Source organism: Mycteria americana, chromosome 3 (genome assembly GCF_035582795.1).
Source record: "Mycteria americana isolate JAX WOST 10 ecotype Jacksonville Zoo and Gardens chromosome 3, USCA_MyAme_1.0, whole genome shotgun sequence".
Taxonomy (NCBI): Eukaryota; Metazoa; Chordata; class Aves; order Ciconiiformes; family Ciconiidae; genus Mycteria; species Mycteria americana.
The window spans coordinates 88,541,905-88,560,194 of record NC_134367.1 but is presented as its reverse complement, the minus strand read 5'-3'; the positions used below and the strand labels follow the sequence as shown (position 1 = coordinate 88,560,194).

General features: G+C 37.2%; 2 protein-coding genes across 7 annotated transcripts in view; one reads left to right on the top strand and one right to left on the bottom strand.

Moving 5' to 3' along the window:
* AKT3 (AKT serine/threonine kinase 3) overlaps positions 1-18,290 on the top strand; it is a 284,305-nt gene that overhangs the window by 201,556 nt on the left and 64,459 nt on the right. The window lies entirely within an intron of this gene.
* The window catches only part of SDCCAG8 (SHH signaling and ciliogenesis regulator SDCCAG8), a 118,778-nt gene that overhangs the window by 40,329 nt on the left and 60,159 nt on the right, over positions 1-18,290 (bottom strand). For 5 of the 6 annotated variants that reach the window (XM_075496018.1, XM_075496015.1, XM_075496016.1 and 2 more), the window contains 3 exons: positions 10,882-11,009; positions 8,657-8,765; positions 1,713-1,844 (listed from right to left, as the gene is read on the bottom strand). In XM_075496018.1, coding sequence (XP_075352133.1) covers positions 1,713-1,844; positions 8,657-8,765; positions 10,882-11,009 — 369 coding nt within the window. The remainder of the gene's footprint in view (positions 1-1,712; positions 1,845-8,656; positions 8,766-10,881; positions 11,010-18,290) is intronic. The other variant, XM_075496020.1, reaches the window with a different exon arrangement.

The window sequence follows — 18,290 nt, the reverse complement described above, 5'->3', positions numbered from 1 at the left end:
TTAAATAAGACATGCTATCATTGTCCTGTTTTCTCTCCTTGTTGTCAGCAAAACAGCAGCAGCAGGTAAGGCACTGACTGCAGCATGACCACTCTGCTTTCAAACCACTTTTCTGTTCTGGATTAATGCTTTAAACCTTTTCTAGTGTATAATCTTTGCTGCTGCAGCAGAGAATGAGCAACATTTTCCAGTAGATCTATTTGGTTCTGACAGAGGAAAGGCTGTCCTAAAAACTTACAAAGCAGTCTTAAATTCAATTAGATACTAATAATTCTACAGAAGAACAGCGGGGGGGGGGGGGAGATTTAACACCCCAACCTCCCACCCCCACCCGAAAGTATCCCTGATTCCTCAGTGCATGTCCCCCATATGATAAGAATCCACCACAAGTAAAGAAACCAAAAGGGAGGTGAGATGAACGGAAAGATTATGTGGTCACATAGATCAGGGACACAGTCGTAGCATTTTTAATTTCTTTGTTCTCTGAGCTACAACAGATGATGACAATCCGGGGTTACAGAAGAACAGGATGAGGTATAGACAGAAATCTGAAAAAGAAGAGGAAAGAAGGGGGTCTGGACAACCGAAAAGAATGTATGGAGAGCTTGCAAGAAACAAGCTGATATGGACAGAGAACGAAGAGATGGCAGAAAAAAAAAAAAAAAAACAATAGTTGAAAAAAAAATGAGCATGCAAGACTGGCTGCTTCCATACATGCAAGTTCTGTTCTTATCAGCTGGTCAGTGGTCAAAAGAAGCAAACAGAATTTTGCCCAGGAACATCTAGTCCAAATGAAATTAAACTTCATTTTGCCTTTTACTACTGACAAGAGCCTGGTAGCCTGGCTGATTTGGTTTGCAGAGTTGTCTCTCAGTCATCTCCCTACTTTATTCTCTACCTCCCCAACCATGCCTAAGCTCTTTCCCCATGCCTGTTGCACTGAATGTGGAGTGGAAAACAGAACAAGAGAGCATAGATGAACTTTCTCGTACCAAAAAGAAAAGTCTCTACAGTGATCTTTAAGGACATCTAATCCAAATCACAGCACAAGGCATTATCAGTCTGGACACTCTGGCCAGAACAGTCAATTGGTATCGGTGGAAATATTCCATACTAGTCTTGCTGTAGCTGCTCCCAGCTCTTCCTGAGGAAGTCGCTGCTTCTCTGAAAAGACTAGCGGTGCCTGGAAGCTGTTAATAGTTCTCTGGTTACTAAGATCTTCAGTAAGATTTGTCTGTTTATACAAGTTTGTACAAGTTAAATATTACTGAGAAAGGTAAGATGGTAAAACTACAAAATACACCTATTACGTGGCTTTATGGAATCCACATCTGTACTCTACATTCATATTACTGAATAACCTCCTCTCTCTTTCCTCCCCGTCCCGTCCCCCCCCTTTTTTTTTTTATATGGCAAGACAATTCATCCAAGTTAGAGCAGATAACAGCCGAAGCAGCCCACACACATATGTACTAGGCTTAAATTCTTTGGAAGACTGTGTTGTTCAAGCTTTCCTTTTATTTATCCAAAATGGCACAAGCAAAAGATGCTATAAAAAAACTTGACAGAATGCCTGGGGAGGGGGAAGGGGTGGTCATTTTCATAAGGAAAGAATATTACTTTCAAACAACCTAGTGTCATTTTTATGTTTACACAACACAACAGGTACAGTAGAGCATACCACATACTGACAGATTAACAGGACCTCCTACCTCGACTTCATCCTCTCATGCATTATCCCATGCTGGATACATTGTTGGTCCAATTCATCATTCCGTTTCTGCATCTTCTCCAATCTGCCATGAAGATACTCTTTTTCCTGACTAAGCTGGTTGACTTCAGATCTACAGAAGTAAAACACAGTGATGATGGATGTTGTCAGATTTCATCCTGCAGCGTGCCATCAATATGTGGCTTCAGCATTTATAAAATTTCATACATGTATATGTAATGCATAAACAGGCTATTACTAGAACTTACAGAAACAAAACACTGTTTCAAATAATCTTAAGACAAAAGAACATGATGCTGAAGGGTATCTGGTAAATATGCCAATGGCAATCACTCAGTCATAGGTTGGGTATGCTAATTTCAGCCTAATTTAAACAGGCATGTCATTTGGCATTATGCGTTGATGTTAAATAAGATCAATAAATGTAAATTCATACTTGTTAAGCAAGAATTTGGCCAGCATTTTGAAAACACATTTCAAGTTCTTTATTAGTAAAAGCTAACATCTAATTTAAAAAATGGCTACTAAAAACTTGTTCAACCTTTACTGCACTGTACAGGTTGAACTCTCAATAGTGGTACTGTTTTAGAAACTTTATTAACCTAATATGCCCAGAATACCATTACACAGATTAAAAAAAAAAACCCAACACATTAAGAGGAAAATTAATAAACCTTAAGAAACAAGGGACAAATCATACAGGCACACCCTAATCTACATAAAACTCGGTGCAGCCTTTAAGAAAATTAGTCACTTCTAGCAATTCTTATTCTTCACGGGTGAGCAGAGACACCAGATCCAGGAATGACCTGGGACTGCTACTTGCTACATCTCTAACCATCAGCCCGTGGAGAAACAGGCATGAGCTGTTTCTTAATATCAGGAAAAGATCTCAGATTAAACTGTGATAAAATATACATTATGCACTTGTACAGTTTAACTCTTTGGAAAAGGTTAATGAGAACATGTCAGAATCTGCTATACCATCAGAAAGTAAGAATCAAAAGCAAGCAAATTTGTTTTATGGCATCTGCCACTCCAGATCTTGAGGTTAAAAAGCTTCAGAGATATCTTTAAATCATAAACTTAAACATGCTGCAGTTACAGCAGAAAGATACTTTACCTTCCTGGCTGTTACAGAATGCAACAACAACTGACATTCTGAAAAATACAACAAAGTGCAGGGGGGAAGGAATACTCCTCCCTCAAAAACATGTTGTTACATTGACAAGTCAAATCTGGAAATGACAACATAATCTTTTCATGTTTAAATAGAGAACAATACATGATATCATCTGTGAATCTAAAAGAACTTAGCAGGGGAAACTTTGGAAGAAGACTGTGTGTAACTGAATTTAGATAGGGAGTTACAGCTCTATTAAGGAACATCACTGACAAATACATCAGAATTGTGCTGATGTATTTGTACAGCAAAACTTAAATGCCCAAGAGTTTCCTGGACAGGTACGTAACAGCGGGCAGGATGTTATAGGAAGGTAACTGAAGTCAAATTTTTACACCGATCATTTATCAGAAATACTAGTAACTTAAATGTCAGCATTAACAAAGTATTGTCAGATGGACCAATTGTTATCACACAGTATGAACGCAGTCTGTACCTGATACTGTAAGAAAGACAATCAGTGGATAAAAGCAAAGGTCCACTGCAGAGCAGCTCAACAGAGACCTGACGTTACAAAGCCCAACCAAGTGGTAACAGGGACTAAACTCAAGATTGCATTCCTTTTTTGACAGCAAAATGCAACAACAGCATTTGCCATGTGGGAATACTGTAAATTATCATGTTTGTAGGGTTTCCCAACTGGAGGATCCTGCTTCTTCTTCTGTACTTATATGTTGCTGTCTCATTCAGGGAAACAGCAGATGCAGCTTCCAAGGTGGTAAAAATCTCAAAGTTTTAAAGGGACTTATTAATCTCCAGCTCATTTGAAGGTGCCCAAAGTCTTTCTGGAAAGATCAAGGGATTCAAATCAACCAAAACAAAAATGCTACTGAAAGTTACAATTAATGAAACACAAGAAAGTACTGAAGTCATTGAAAACATGAGTAGCATGATCTCTAATCTCTAAAATACAGCTCTAAATGCCTGATGCTTTGAACCATGTTACTTGCATTCTCTTCTCCTAAAACACCTCTTTTGTAATTACAGTTGAACTCAGCAAAAAAAAAAAACAACTTCGTTCCAGTTAAAATATTATTTACACGATGTCCTTTCCAAGTAAATATCTAAGAGTCTGACCACCCGGATTCAAGTATTTCATTACACTGAAACTTTGGAGGACAGCACATATGAAGGGCAGAATACCTATTAAGGTCAATGTTAAAAGGTTCACATGTGTCGGCATTAAAGAGAGAACAGCGGTCCCAATACAAGACTGCACACCAAGAGTCTTCATTATTATCTGACAAACCTTCATTATCACTCCGCATCTTTAAATATACCACTCATCCACCTCAGTTTCCAATGATTAAGATAGAACAGTTAATTCTATGTGATATTTAAATAACTTCAAAACTGTTGGTTTAAAAAACAAAACAAAACAAAACAACCACCAATCATAATTGTAATAAGCCTGAACAACTGTACTGAACGTGACAGCACATTTATACTAGGAGTAACAATTCCACCCAGCCAGGGGCAGGACCAGGTCTGCATAAATGCTTCTGAATCACTCTGCTCCCAAGCTGTCACAGCAGGGACAGGAGAGAGAGGGGGGCAGGTGTCAAAGTGCACAGTCCTGAACTTCAGAGATAGCCCACATGTAATGCCAGGGACAGAGGTAAATTAGAAAAATTTATGCACTAAGCACTATATCTGATGGATCCAGAACAACTAAAAGACATAGCACGGACATGCTGATGTTGCTCCACAAGAGCTGCTCTGGGTCCGACAGACAGAATAGTAAGCTGTGGTGGACTTAGAAGAAACTGAAGCATGCAGACATCTGGAGTGCAGCCATCTGAGCTGAACTCTGCATGGAGTTGCACTTCTGCAGACTCAGGCCGGCCCCACAAGTCATACAGTCATGTTAAGGTATCTGTGTGTGCTTCTGAGATCTGATAGACTCAAAAGACCTGTATGAAATCAGTATCATTTCGAAACTGCACAGAGCAAAGCTACGACGTCACATGAAAATGAAAATGTAAAATGCATGCTTCTAAGTAGATGGGTAATAGATTTTGCCAAGTCTCATTTACTTGTCACTATGTTGAAAATAATTGATGATGACTGGGAGGAGGATAGGGACAACCCTCAATTTGAATTCAACTAGAATTCAAAAAACCCTCTATACTTCTGGATCCGTTCAACTACCAAGAAAGCCTCAACTTCTATTTAAAAACAAATTTAAGTTTTTATCTACCATCTTTGCTGGAAGAGTCTTGGGAAAAAAAAACAGGTTCCTCCAAAAAATTCAAATACTGGAGGCAAAGAACCAGCAAATGTTAAATAGTCACAGTTCAAAGTCAGTCTTAGGATATTTTTAGGATGAGCTGATTTTTGAACACTAAGGTGGCAATGCTGCCTTCACTCCTCTGAACTACCTTTTCATTGCAGCGCTTTTTAAGCACTGCCTTTTCCTACTCTTAAAACCAATTGTTTACTTGGACAGCAATTAAATACATGCTCTAAAATATTTTGTGCTGACAGAGTATTGTTGCATGTAATTTTAATGACTGATCCTTCAGACAGACTGTTTCACATCTTCGTATGGCTACCTTCAACAAACATTTCACTCCTGGTATTGAGCGCAATGACTGCAGTCAACCAAACATGCAGAAAAATAGTTCAGCCGGGTGTGTGTTCTTTACTTCAATTAAACTCACACAGTTGGATGCCTACTGTTGCCAAACCAGTAATATAATTTATACATTATAGTCCAAACAGTAAAACTACACTAAAAGTCATTTAACAATATTTATAACACCATAAAATACAGTGTTAAAATATATGAACTGCAATATGTACCAAAATTATAAAATTTGTTTCTCATCATCAGTGATTAAAACCAGGATCATTGCTCTAGCTTCAATACTCACAACCCTGGTGACAGATTAGAATTCAAATCTTAATGATCAATTTACAATTAACAAGATAGAAGTGAAACAAATTAAACCAACCATTATATATAACGAGACCCAATGGACTCCCATTGTTCCCCTTAATTACAAAACGCAAATCACAAATACACAGTGGGTAGTGTTAAGCATTAATCTACAACCTAGAAACTCAGACAGTGACAATCAGAGAAAAAAAAAGAACAAAATAACAGAGAAGAAATCAACAAAGGACTATATTTTTAAACATGCCTATGCATACAAAAACCTTCACAGACACTATCTTCTTCCTGCACAGCTTGAGGGGTTTATAATTTGTCTGACATTGTCTTTCTGAAGCTTTTCTAATCCTATGTAGGGGCTAGCTCACAAAAATGGTTCCAGCTTACATATAAACAAGAAAACTGCAGTTTAGATTTCTCAGAAAACCTGTATTAAATATAAAAATATATGTGCAATTCAGAGGTGTTCACTTAAATCGTGCAAATATGTAGTTGTCACAGATAAATTTGAAATGCCTCTTACTACAAATGGGCCCTTTACTTCCCACCAGACCCCCAAAATGTTACATAAACTTATTCTTGCATCTGTTATTAAAAAAGCTTGAGTGTTTTACCATTTAAATAATGGTACTGCTAGTATACCATTATTTTTTAACCCCATGGAAATTAAGGCACAAAGATTCTAGAAGTATAGCAAGAAAATACACATCCAGGTCCAAAATTCAGTTTATGATAAGGCCACTACATCAAAAACATGGAAAAAAAATATTTTCCATGCAAATAGAGCATACCACTGCTTCATGATCTGCTTTTATTAACGTACATGAGAACTAAGTTATAAAATCTTCCAAAAATGATTGCTTTTTTTCAGAAGACAAAGCTACAGCATTCTGTCCCAGAATTGTGGTTTTACACTACACCCAGTGACAATGAGCATGACGATTGCCTTTCGGAGAGGTGCTACTGAAAGATATAGATGCTAATGCATTTAAAACTTTGCCGAAGTCATTTTCTGCATCTGATCACATCACTTTCTGAAGCCATCTATTAGTTTTTCATTTTCCACCATCTCCAGTTCCACCTTTCTGTTCTCATTTTCACATGCTTTCTTTGTCCCTACCTATTTCTCCATTCTTGTTACTGACTGCAGCAGCTCCCACTCCAATGAAGGCAGGCTCAAGCTTAGGGCCACTTCTCAGAACTGCTTTCATACATTCTTCCATACTGTTTCTTGTGCAAAATATACCACTTTCTGGAGATCCAAGAGGGCTCCTTTTCCCTTTTTCAGGTTCTTGACATAGTCAGCTAATGCTGCTAGGTGGAGAAACACTTGGCAATCTCTAGTATTTATTTTCAGAGAATAATGTGTTTTCACAGTATGTTTTCTGTCTTTCTTTCATCCTTTTACAGTTACTAGTCTGTGACTGTGAGCTCTAGCAACAAAGTCTGTGTGCATTTTTATTGCTGGAATAATAATATGATTTGAATCTATTTAGATTTTGTATTACTTTAGCAGAGGAGCTCTGCTTTCTCAGAAGAAAAATTCTGTTTGCTTCTCTCTCAAGTACCACCACAACATTTGCAAGGGAAGATCGTTTACATTTCCTCAAGTTTCTCATTTCTCCCCCAAACACTCTCGATGGGATTCATCTCCCAGCTTCAGCCACTTAACAGCTAGTCAGCACTTTCTATTCAGTGGAAAGTAGGATGGGCAGAGGAGGTAGTACCTGTGGGAAGCATCATATATTTTTTATATAGATCGATCGATTGATCTATCTATCTGTCATCTACTTTTATCATTCTCCTTTGACCATTCCATCTATCTATCTATCTATCTATCTGTCATCTACTTATATCATTCTCCTTTGACCATTCCTGGAAACACAATACTGGGAAAAATGAGCTCTCTCCCTGAATGAGTGTTGCCCTGGTTGTGTTACCTCAACAGGATGATTAAATCCACCCAGCAGAAGAAGCATCCTATCTTGAAAATCAATTTTATCTTTGCTGAGTATTTTCCTTACTTCACATAAGCCATGAGAGATGAATCCTACTCTTAATCACCAAATTCACTTTGCATGAAATTTACAGAAGTTGCAGAATGCCAACTCACCACTTAAGTCCCGTTCACTACTCTAAATATGAACCCTGCAGAAAGTTTCAACAGAGACTATTTTTACACTTAAACATGTAAAATCAAATTATTTACTAGCACAGAACTACAAAATCCATAATTTTTTTTTTAAAAGATAGTCTTGTCCTATAGAACTTTTAAATAGCTTCCAGGTTTTGTTCTATTCCTGAATTTTTAATGGTTTTCTATTTAGACCTGCTATTGATTTTAACAAGAGCACCACATAACAAGCAGCAGCAGAATCAGAGCTTCAATGACAAGCAATTTTGATGACAATTATTTCAGAGATAATTATTCAGTGTGCAGTATTGTGAATGGAGCTTTAAGTAAATAATTAAACCAACAGCCTACAGTTTTGAGAACTTTAAATATTTAGTATTTTTCATATAATTTCAGATAAACTCAAATTGTAGCTCTGTTAACAATTTTCCACTTTTCATATTAAGAATATGAAGATCAGGAAGAAAATAGTATGCAATTTTTACATTGGAATTGTCTAAGAAATTTGAAGTAACAGCCAGAAACATAATCTGAAAAGTGGAAAATTAGAACTACCCTGGATAAAAATCCATCCATATATCTTAAGTGGCATATTATATTGAGATGATGTGTAATACCTGGGACAAGATGAATAATAATAAAAAATATTAAAAGAAAAAAAAAAAGCATGTCCTAATAGTAAAAGGGATAGGATAAGAAAAATAGACTAACCTGTATTTTTCTGACATTTGTTCCAACTTCCTTGCCAACATACAACATTCTTCCTTTAATTTTGCTATGAATGTATTCTGGGAGGTCAGCAATGAATCCAGTTCATTTACTAGAAATTATGAAATTATAAAACTATAAATTTATTTTACAATTATATAAATTTATAGATAATTTAGAAAAAACTTTATATATTCTTAACTTCTTTCCTCTAGATCCTTCTGGTTTTGGAATGTTTTTTAAACTTCAGCTACTTGGACATGGAATTATAACATCATCATTCACCAAATAAAGGCTATATGTCAGAATAAGCTGACCTAAAGTGTTAAAGTGATGTTGCCACTGAATCAGGTCTTGCATGACAAGAATCACCATAAAGACTACATATCTAATCTGGTGGTTTTGCTTTTTAGCTGGAAGTTCATTGACTTTTCTGGGAGGAATAAAATTGGCAAGCCACGCTTTAGCAGCCTTTTGCTTGTTCAACTGGTGCAGAGGATACACTTGCAACCCAGACACTGACACTGTAGACTCTTTTCATTCTCTCCTTAAAAAAGCAGTTATTTTATTTACTGTGTCCTGAGCTTACTCTGATTAACGTATTTTTTTTCTCTTTAATGATAAGATATAGACTTATTGTCCAGTGACAGTTGCAGTGAAACCATTTTATAAATTAATTTTCAGTTACTATGAGTTTGGGCTGCACCAAAACTTGTGACCTAGAAATCAAGCACCTTTATTATTTCTAAAGGAAGATATTGCAAAATTATGTTTCTTGATTTCTGCTTTCAATATCATTCAGAGAAAGACCATTGTTACCCAAATTCCTTGTATACTTATAGGGTCACAATACACAAGGGTTTCTTTATGTACATAATAAATGACTATCAGTTTCAACTCTTTCTAATTCTACTAGAAATATATAAAAACAAACTCAGCCTTACTGTTTTTCCTTTTTGTATACTGGGACAATTTATGCACCAGGAGGGTAAATATCTCTTGTGCAAAATTACACTTGGTCATATGCAGATGTGCTGGCTAGAGTAGGGAAAAACGATTCTGAGAGCTTCTTTTCTTTTCCTACTGTGTAGAGAGCAGCCATAACGTAGCTGTTTGCATTCCCTGAACACATGGAAAGATCCTCTAGTACTGTGATAATGATGCAAAAAAGGCAGAAAATTAGATGTCAGATGTAAATGTGCCTGCTACCTCAGGTATTATTTGACACTGCTTAGGATTAATACAGGCTGTATCATTTTTCTAAAGGTATTGCAGGACTGATGGGTAAAAATGGTATTTTATTAAACATATGAATATACCATGTTCCATAAGAGTTGAAGCTCCTCCTTCTTTCCATGCTCAGGGGTTAGAGATTTCCTCTCTAAATTTTCTTTTTTTGTTTAGAATATGCACCTTTATGAATGTTGTTGGCATAATACTTCACAGTAACATAAGGCTTTTTTTGTTTGTTTGGAAAACCCATTTTGCTTCCAGATTAAAGGTTAGAAGTTATTGATCAGCTAAGTCAATGCAATGAAGTCTCCTATTATGAGAACCTGAAGTATGCAAGGGATTAAACATCTTTCTTCTAGATTGAGGGTGCGTGGGGGGGTACATGGTAATGCTAAAAATGTTTGAGGCTGCAAAGATTAAATAAAGGAACATATCAATTTGGAGCCAGTGAATTACATCCAGCTGCGACAGTGAATTAAGAACCGATTAATGGCTAAAGCTTTTCTCCAGTTTGGATGCCGAAGCAAACTCATTAAGCTTTTAGAGTAGCTATAATGTGTGTACTGTGGGAACTGTTCAATGCTATTCAGGAGACTTTAACTGTAAGCTCAGAGCATTTCCCGCAGAGCTTCTGATGCTATTTTCTTTATATAACATGTGTGCCTGAAAATCCAGCCAAAAACAAGCCCTTTGTTTTTCTACTTTGTTGTGGTCTCTCTCAGCTTTACGTTTCTTGAACACAGGTAAATAAACTCATAATCCAGATGGTGCAACAGATGTGAGAGCAGCACTCTGAAATCAACAGACAGTGGGCAATACTTTCCATTTTCTCTTTTAAACGCTAACTAATATGTAATTCGGAATCTCCGGTGTAGTTAGCATCTGCTCCCTTCGGCCAGCCAAAGGTTACAGGTGTTCCTGATGTCATTTCACAGTAAGGCGTGGGCCTGGCTTGTGAGTGAGTGCCCAGGCTCTAATCTTTCCCTACCACCTACCAGTTTTCTCATGCTGGGCCTCCATTTGCTGCATCTTCTGTGTCAGCTCCTGCTCTCTTTGCTGGGCCTGAAGGGCTCGGGCCTTTGCTTCATTGCTAATGCTTTGCTGAATGCTCTCTTTCTCCAATCTACAGAAAAACCCAAATAGGAAATAAAGAAAAATAAAAATCATATACTCAAGATGATAAATTAAAAACACAAAGCAGAACATTCAATTAATAATAACAAAAAAACCCCCAACTGGCCAAGCTTTTCACATTAAACATTCCCCTCCCACTTCAGGTTATACAAACTGACCTTTTTCTCTTACAATGTCAAACATTCTCCAGTGACTAGTAGAAAATGGATAGAAAATATTATCTATTTCCTGAGTGACAATTAGCCTTTCAGACAAAAATATAATTTTATTTCTAAAAATTTTAAACACGACTTCTTTCTCATAAGGAAGTTCCCCAACATCCACTTTGCATTGAACAGATTATTTGCATTTTCTTTTAAATGCTATTTATTTAATTCTGCAATGAAGCTTAGGGACCTGACCCTGAGATGGACTGGTTCCCAGTGAACCAGCAGGAGATAAGTCAATGGGAGTGATTGCCACAGTGCTCATAATACAGCTACTCTGAAAGCTTAATGAGTTTTTTTAAGCAACCAAACAAGTTTTAACTATTAATTTATGTAAATAGGAGATGAATGCATCCATTACAATAGAGAAGACTGTTAGCACCACACAGGCCCAGCCCCTTGTGGTTCTGCTCACCGGGGGGTTGTACAGGAAGGTCTAAAGCCCAGTGCTGTTATCGAAGTATGCAAGCAAGAGAGCAATTTACTTGACCAGATATGCAAGATGGGGCAATCTACTCCTGAGGCAAAACAAATGCTAGACTACCACACTCCATTGAAGCATTTTATTTAATGCAAGCCAAGCAAAAACAGCATGGAAAATAAAACCCCAAAAAGATACATGCATATAAATTAGAAAAGGTCCTAAACTGCAAATTCATATCTAGACTTTCCCAAAGGTTGTGAATATTTATCTGGTGCACACTAGGATCCAGATTCAAAATTTCAGTGAGTACACACATTACAAGGATTGATTTCTAGATTTCAGATGACATATATGCACACACTTTTCTACTGAAACTACATTTAATAGCTTGGGATAGGTTTCAATAAAGTCTTATAAACTTGTTGTTTTATTCTAGGGATAATACATATTTCAGGGGACTACAAAACAGAACACGGGCATAGATCATGTAAGGATAAAGCCACATCTCATGTGGTTGCTGCACTTAACCTTTGGATTGGTGCCTAATAACCCATCCGAGATATTGCAATATCTCAGCATGACACACACAATGTTAAATCTTCTCTCTTAAATTTACCCCAAAGCAATACAAATGGTGGGTCACATTACACTAATTCCTGGTCCTGATGTTGCAAGCCCTACCTTAGGCAAAAATCCCTTTGAAATCACAGGCAGTTTTTTCTGAGGTAAGACTGAGAACGATTTGACACAGAGAATACATTTAGATAGCAAGAATATTATAGCATTAAGGAAACAAAGCACATTTTTCAAGGAAATTTCATACGTTGAACGGCACTTTATCACATCATTCTCAGAATTACTTCGTAACCATATTGGGGCTATCCTAAGGAGTGATGCTTGCACATTTCCTAAGTGTAAGCTCCAAATATGGAAAGCATTACTATGAAAAATCTTTCTGTATTTGCTGAGAACCAGTCTATTTAAACCCCTTCCCCCCTTCCAAACATCTTTTACCTTCAGACAGTTGTCATGAGCACCGCACTGCTCAAAAAAACACACCGGCACCTAACACATCCCCCAGACACTTTCAGCTAAAGGAAGTGGCAGTAGCACAGTATTTTATTTAATAGTGTCTCATTTGAGATGGCTGTGTGCAGTTGGGTGCTGTGCTGTCATCTGGCACACAGCTGGCTGGCCAGCATTCTGCTGGGGGTAGCCTTCAGCATGTATCAAGCTGCACAGCTCAAGCTACCAAGGCAAGCCTGTAAACGTCCATTTCTCATTGCTAGGGTCCCTCCTGTCGAACACATGCTAACGGGCAAGTTCAAAATAAATGGAGAATCTGCTGCCACCAGAAACACTCTCTTGCTAAGGGGACCCATCCAAAAAAAGCCACTCACCTGTGCTACTTTACTGTAGAGAGCAAACTAGCAGGAGCTCAGAAACCATGGATGCATGGTGAGTTCCCTATGGCTGAAGTGTGTATGGGGTGGATGAAAATAGATGAGTTTATACAGTGGATAAAAGCTCAACTATAAGACTAGGAAAACACAGGTAAGTCTTACACAGAAGGGTAGCTGACTAGTCTCAATCTTAGCACCTAGAAAATGCTGGGATTGAGACACATCCAGTGCCACATAAAGTGCAGTATCTGAGGTGCCCAGAACTGTTGAGGAATGAAAAAATTTCCTGGAGCCAAAGCTGTCTAAACTGAGTGGCAAGTCTTTCACCCACACCTTGAGCTGACACCTGCCCTGCTCTCTAAGTTCAATCTCTCTGCCCTCCTACAGAAAATTTCCCCAACACATTTTACATACATAGAGAAAAAAGAAAAAAAAAAAAAACCACCACCACCAAAAAATGGATAAAACATGCAGAAGGCAGCCCAACAGATCTCAGGAACTATCGGTAACATTCTTGCTACAACCAGCAAATACTGCAGGAGTTTTAGAAGGTTTGACACGGGCTGCTTATTTGCAATTACTCTGAATTGTGAAAGAAGGGGAGCTTGATTTAAGAAAAAGAAAAGCTATGGACTGGAGACAGAAGGAAACAGTTACACCCCTCTAGCATTAGTGTTAAGATATCAGGAGTTTCCTCCTACAAAAACTTCAGAATTTCTCATATTGACTAAAGCAAAGCAACAACAGCCTAATTTTGATGACACAGGTAAGATCTGAATCAGAAATGACAGCTAAAGATGAATTGTACCAGAACTTTTAAAAGCATCATCTATAGGTATCAAAAAAAGGGGACAGGCTGCAGCAGCCTGTTCTCTACTAGAATGCAAACACTGAATCAAAATTGGAGATAGTAGCAAAAATTATAGTTCTTTCACATAGTATCCATTGTAAAACACTAAATAAATGCCTATCTGATAATAATTCTGGATTTGGCCATAACATTGATCAGTTTTACTAAAGCAGAAGCACTGAACTCATGGTGACTTTCATTTTTGTGCCATAAAGTCAGAAGCAACCAAAGATTCATTCACACAGAGGCAAGCTCAAGCTCTCCTTGAGCCCTTTTCCAGAGTGATTTTAGTTCTAAACACTGATTGTTTTGAGCCTGAGTTACGGCTGCCAAAGCAGCCTACTTATTTAACTTGTTCACATATCTCAATGAACTGGATATTGGTTTGCAGTGACTGAAAGCTATGCTTTCTAAATATTCTTGACAAAACAAAGGGCACAGTAAACTGTAGCTTATAGCACAGGAAAAAGAACAAGATTGCCATAACTTGCAAACCTTAAAAAAATCCTTGCTGAAAATGAAGTGAAAATTCACATTGACCTCAAAGCTAACATAAAAGTAAGCTGACTGAATTTGAGCCACCCAACTTAATAAAAAAAACCCCTTTCCCACCACTAACAAACAAAAACTGGATCACAGATCCATTTTCAATAGAAGACTGCTCTATGCCAAATGGCTTCGCAGTAAAGAAAAAGGAAGGATATAAAGACTAGTGATGTGAAAGTCATATTTGACATAAATAATAGCTCATCAATTTTTGACTGTAAAAAACCAGAACTTAGACTGATAAAACTTTGAATTTCACAATGCAGTCCAATAGTAGGTATTTCTGCAAGACTCTTTTTGCTTTGGTAACAGTAAAAATACAAAATGAAAAAATACAGGATGAGTCTCAAGTATAGAATTAGGCCTCTGGCTGGAGGTCGCCAGTAAATCTTCTGACAAAGCAGCTATGATATGAAGCAACCATGCTTCCTATATTGACTATTTGATTTTTCCATGAGATCAACGTGGCATTTTGTAAAAAGCTAATGGATCCGTTAGTAAGGGCTATGAAGTTAACTGGACAAATTAAAATACTCTAGCAATTATCTCAGTTCAGTGGCACACAAGAAGTTATCATAACCTTATTTTTGATATCTTCATTTCTTATTCATTATAGTTAAAAATGTAATCATAAAATATTTTAGGCTTTCATATATACTTACTTTAAACCGGACTTCATAAATTATTAAGGCATTTAGTGTTCCAAACGTTTGAGGTATCTGAACTAAGACAACTGTTGGTCTAAATAATGACCAGTCATACTTGGGCAGCAAGAGGACCAGTCGAGCCTAACACTGATGCTTTTACTACATGCCTCAGTGGTTGAGCACCGACCTCTTCCCAGACAACAGGTAGCCAAGTGGGCCAGCACTGTGAACTTCAGCACAACAGATCCCGTCAGAAGAGGGAAAGCACTCAGCTGAGGGCTCCCTCGGCCCTTCCAGAGGAAATGGGCTTCCTCTCCCAGTACTTTTGAAAATAAATGTGTAGCACAAGCTTCTATACACCAAATGGAAAAACAGTTTTGAGAAAGTATCCAAGCACTTAATTCTCGGTATATTTAACAAAATCTGGCCTGCGGGCACTCAAATCAATAAGAACACTTTTGAAAATAGGACTTGAAAGCCTACGTGTTTTATGCAGTCTACTTTGCAAGCCTTCCATGATACAGGTCTAGTGGACTGTCCATTACAAGCAGCTTTCTGAACCAACTTCTCATAGGTTATTTCATATTATTATTTCAACAACAAGTGTCAAGGTAAGAATGGAAAATCAGAATATATCCTTGCTCTTCTCTCAGGCTACAGGGAAAAAAAACCCACACAGCAACATTCACCGTAAAAAAAATGAATAAAACCTGAAATAAGAGGTCATAATACCTACCCTATTCTGTAAGGGGAAACATAAGAAAAATGATTGCAGTCTCTTACTTTACTATCAGAAAGCATTCAAATACCACAATGATAAAGGTCATAAAAGAATGTATATAGAATAAAATCATATGTTGGGTCAGAACACTTCGCAAATTTCTTCCCTCTGTCCTCCATATGTATCTTCATAAGTATGTCATACACAGAAGGATAAGGGCTCTTTTTTTCAGGTCAGCAGACAACTCTAAAGGTTAGTCTGCAAATATAAAAAAAAATACAATTTACCAATAAGTCATTCTCCCCAGGAATAGTCTTAAATAATTTTCTTTATTTCTCTAACTCCTAAAACTGCTTTCAGACCTGCCTTTCAATTTATCAGCACTGCAGTATCCTATTCAGGTATTTATAATGGAGAATCTGTTTACAGAGTTTTATCTTATGCTATCTGAAGTCTTAGTATTTTCAAACATTTAGGTAAGGAAATACACCACAGTAAGACCCCAAATTCTGCAGGTAAATAAGTAAATGCTGGTTTTAAGTGTAGCTATGATTCAAAATTATTAATTTCCACACCTTCTAAATTAAGAGAGCTCTAGAGCATGTACATTGCTCATACATTTGGATCAAGTCAATAATAAGACTCAGGGTCACAAGATTTCTCCCTTTCCCTCAAGTCAGGCTTCTAGGAGCTTTTTGTTTAGCACTGATTGTTTTGGTTATCTTCCTCTGTAGGGCCTATGTATTTCCATCTAATAGGCCCTTGTTAATACCTAGGATTGCTATGACTGAGGACATAGCTGGACAGTGTTTCCTGGTTTCCCCTTATAAAACACTGTAGATTTTTTGCCATCCCATTTTTTGTAATAAAGGTTTTGATTTTTTCAGTGCATGTATAAATCCGCCACAGCATGTTTGGACTGGCTGGATTTTATGGCTCTTGGTGCTTTTACAGGGCAGAAGGAGAGGCATGAAATGAATGTTCTTATGTCAAAAAATAAATAAAAAAAGAGGCACATGTGCTGCTTGTGCAAGAATTATGTAGAAATACCTTTTAAAAGCATCATGATCAGGTCATTTCTTTAAACCTCTCCAAGGAGCTGAAAAATTGCCCTTCCTGTATCCCATTGTGGGAATTACCCACTGAGTTGCTCTTTATGTCTGTTTCTGGGAGCTGACCGGATGCTGATTCTGGAGCCGGCTGCCAGGTCTTCTCAGCAGAAAGCTCAAGTTTCTGGAAAGTGCCCCAGCCAGCACACTGTGTTTAGTGAGCTTCAGCACAATCTACATTTGCATGGTCAAATTTTGCAGAGACCTAATTGTTAATTTAATTGGTAGAACTGGAGGACTGCACCATTGTTAAGGATGCATGTGGTCCTTTTCATGAGAATTGAGGCTTAAAAAAAAATTTTTTTTTAATCTTATTTTTTGTTTTTACAGTGTAAGGTGCCTAGTTACATTAGTTGAGAGATATAGAGAGTTTCCTAAAATAATGAAATGTCAGAATTTTCTTCTCATAACCATGTGAAGCAGAACCTACTACAAGCAACTAGAAAAGTTATGTAAAGGTCAAGGGTTTAAAAGTGGTAAAAAAATTAAGCATTCAAATTGATTCGGCTCTTTAAATATGGATCTGGAAGGCTAGAAGATGCTACAGAAATAACTTGAAAGTAGAAATATCTTTAAAGTATGTTAGTGAGCCAACCACACAAAACTTTTTACTACCCTACCTGAGATAAAAGACTGGAAAAGACAGCTCTGCCAGGCTACTACTACTTCACAAAAACACCTCAAAATGCAAGAAACAATTTTGGGGGAGAAAACAAGAAAAGATTAAGCTCTGTCCACATTTCCAACTTTGTCAAGAGACTAACTACAATTATTTGACAAATTAGTTTAAAGCTATTTTCCCCACAATGCAAAGAACTACCCAACTGTATCCCCATTCCCAGAATCCAAATAATGTCAACTTGTTATACTACATTCTGTTTTTTTCTGAGAATTTCAATTTTGCTGAAATGGAAATTAGTGCATATGACTTTCTTGTTCCCACTGAAAATTTTTGCCAGCTTTCTCTATTTAGAATGCAGCTACACCATTGGAACCACCTTACAACTTGTATATATATTTGTACTTCATATAATATGAGGAGGTCTACAGAAACAATAAAACGCTGTCTAAAACTTCCACTTTGCCCTTTACACCTTACCTGAAGCATCAGCAGATATTATACATTAATGGCTGTGCATGAAAAGATTCCTACTCTATTTTGAGTACTTGCTGTACTTGGAAACTACTTCAAAACTACCACTAACTGGAGATATTGATGGGCATGAGAAAGATGAAAGTTGTAAGGGCACAGGAACTGAGAGATAGAGAGTGTTATAAAGAAGTTTGAATATAGTTAACTTCAGTATATATACAACTGGTGGTATATTCCATCTCTACTTCTATCTACTAGATCTATTAACAAA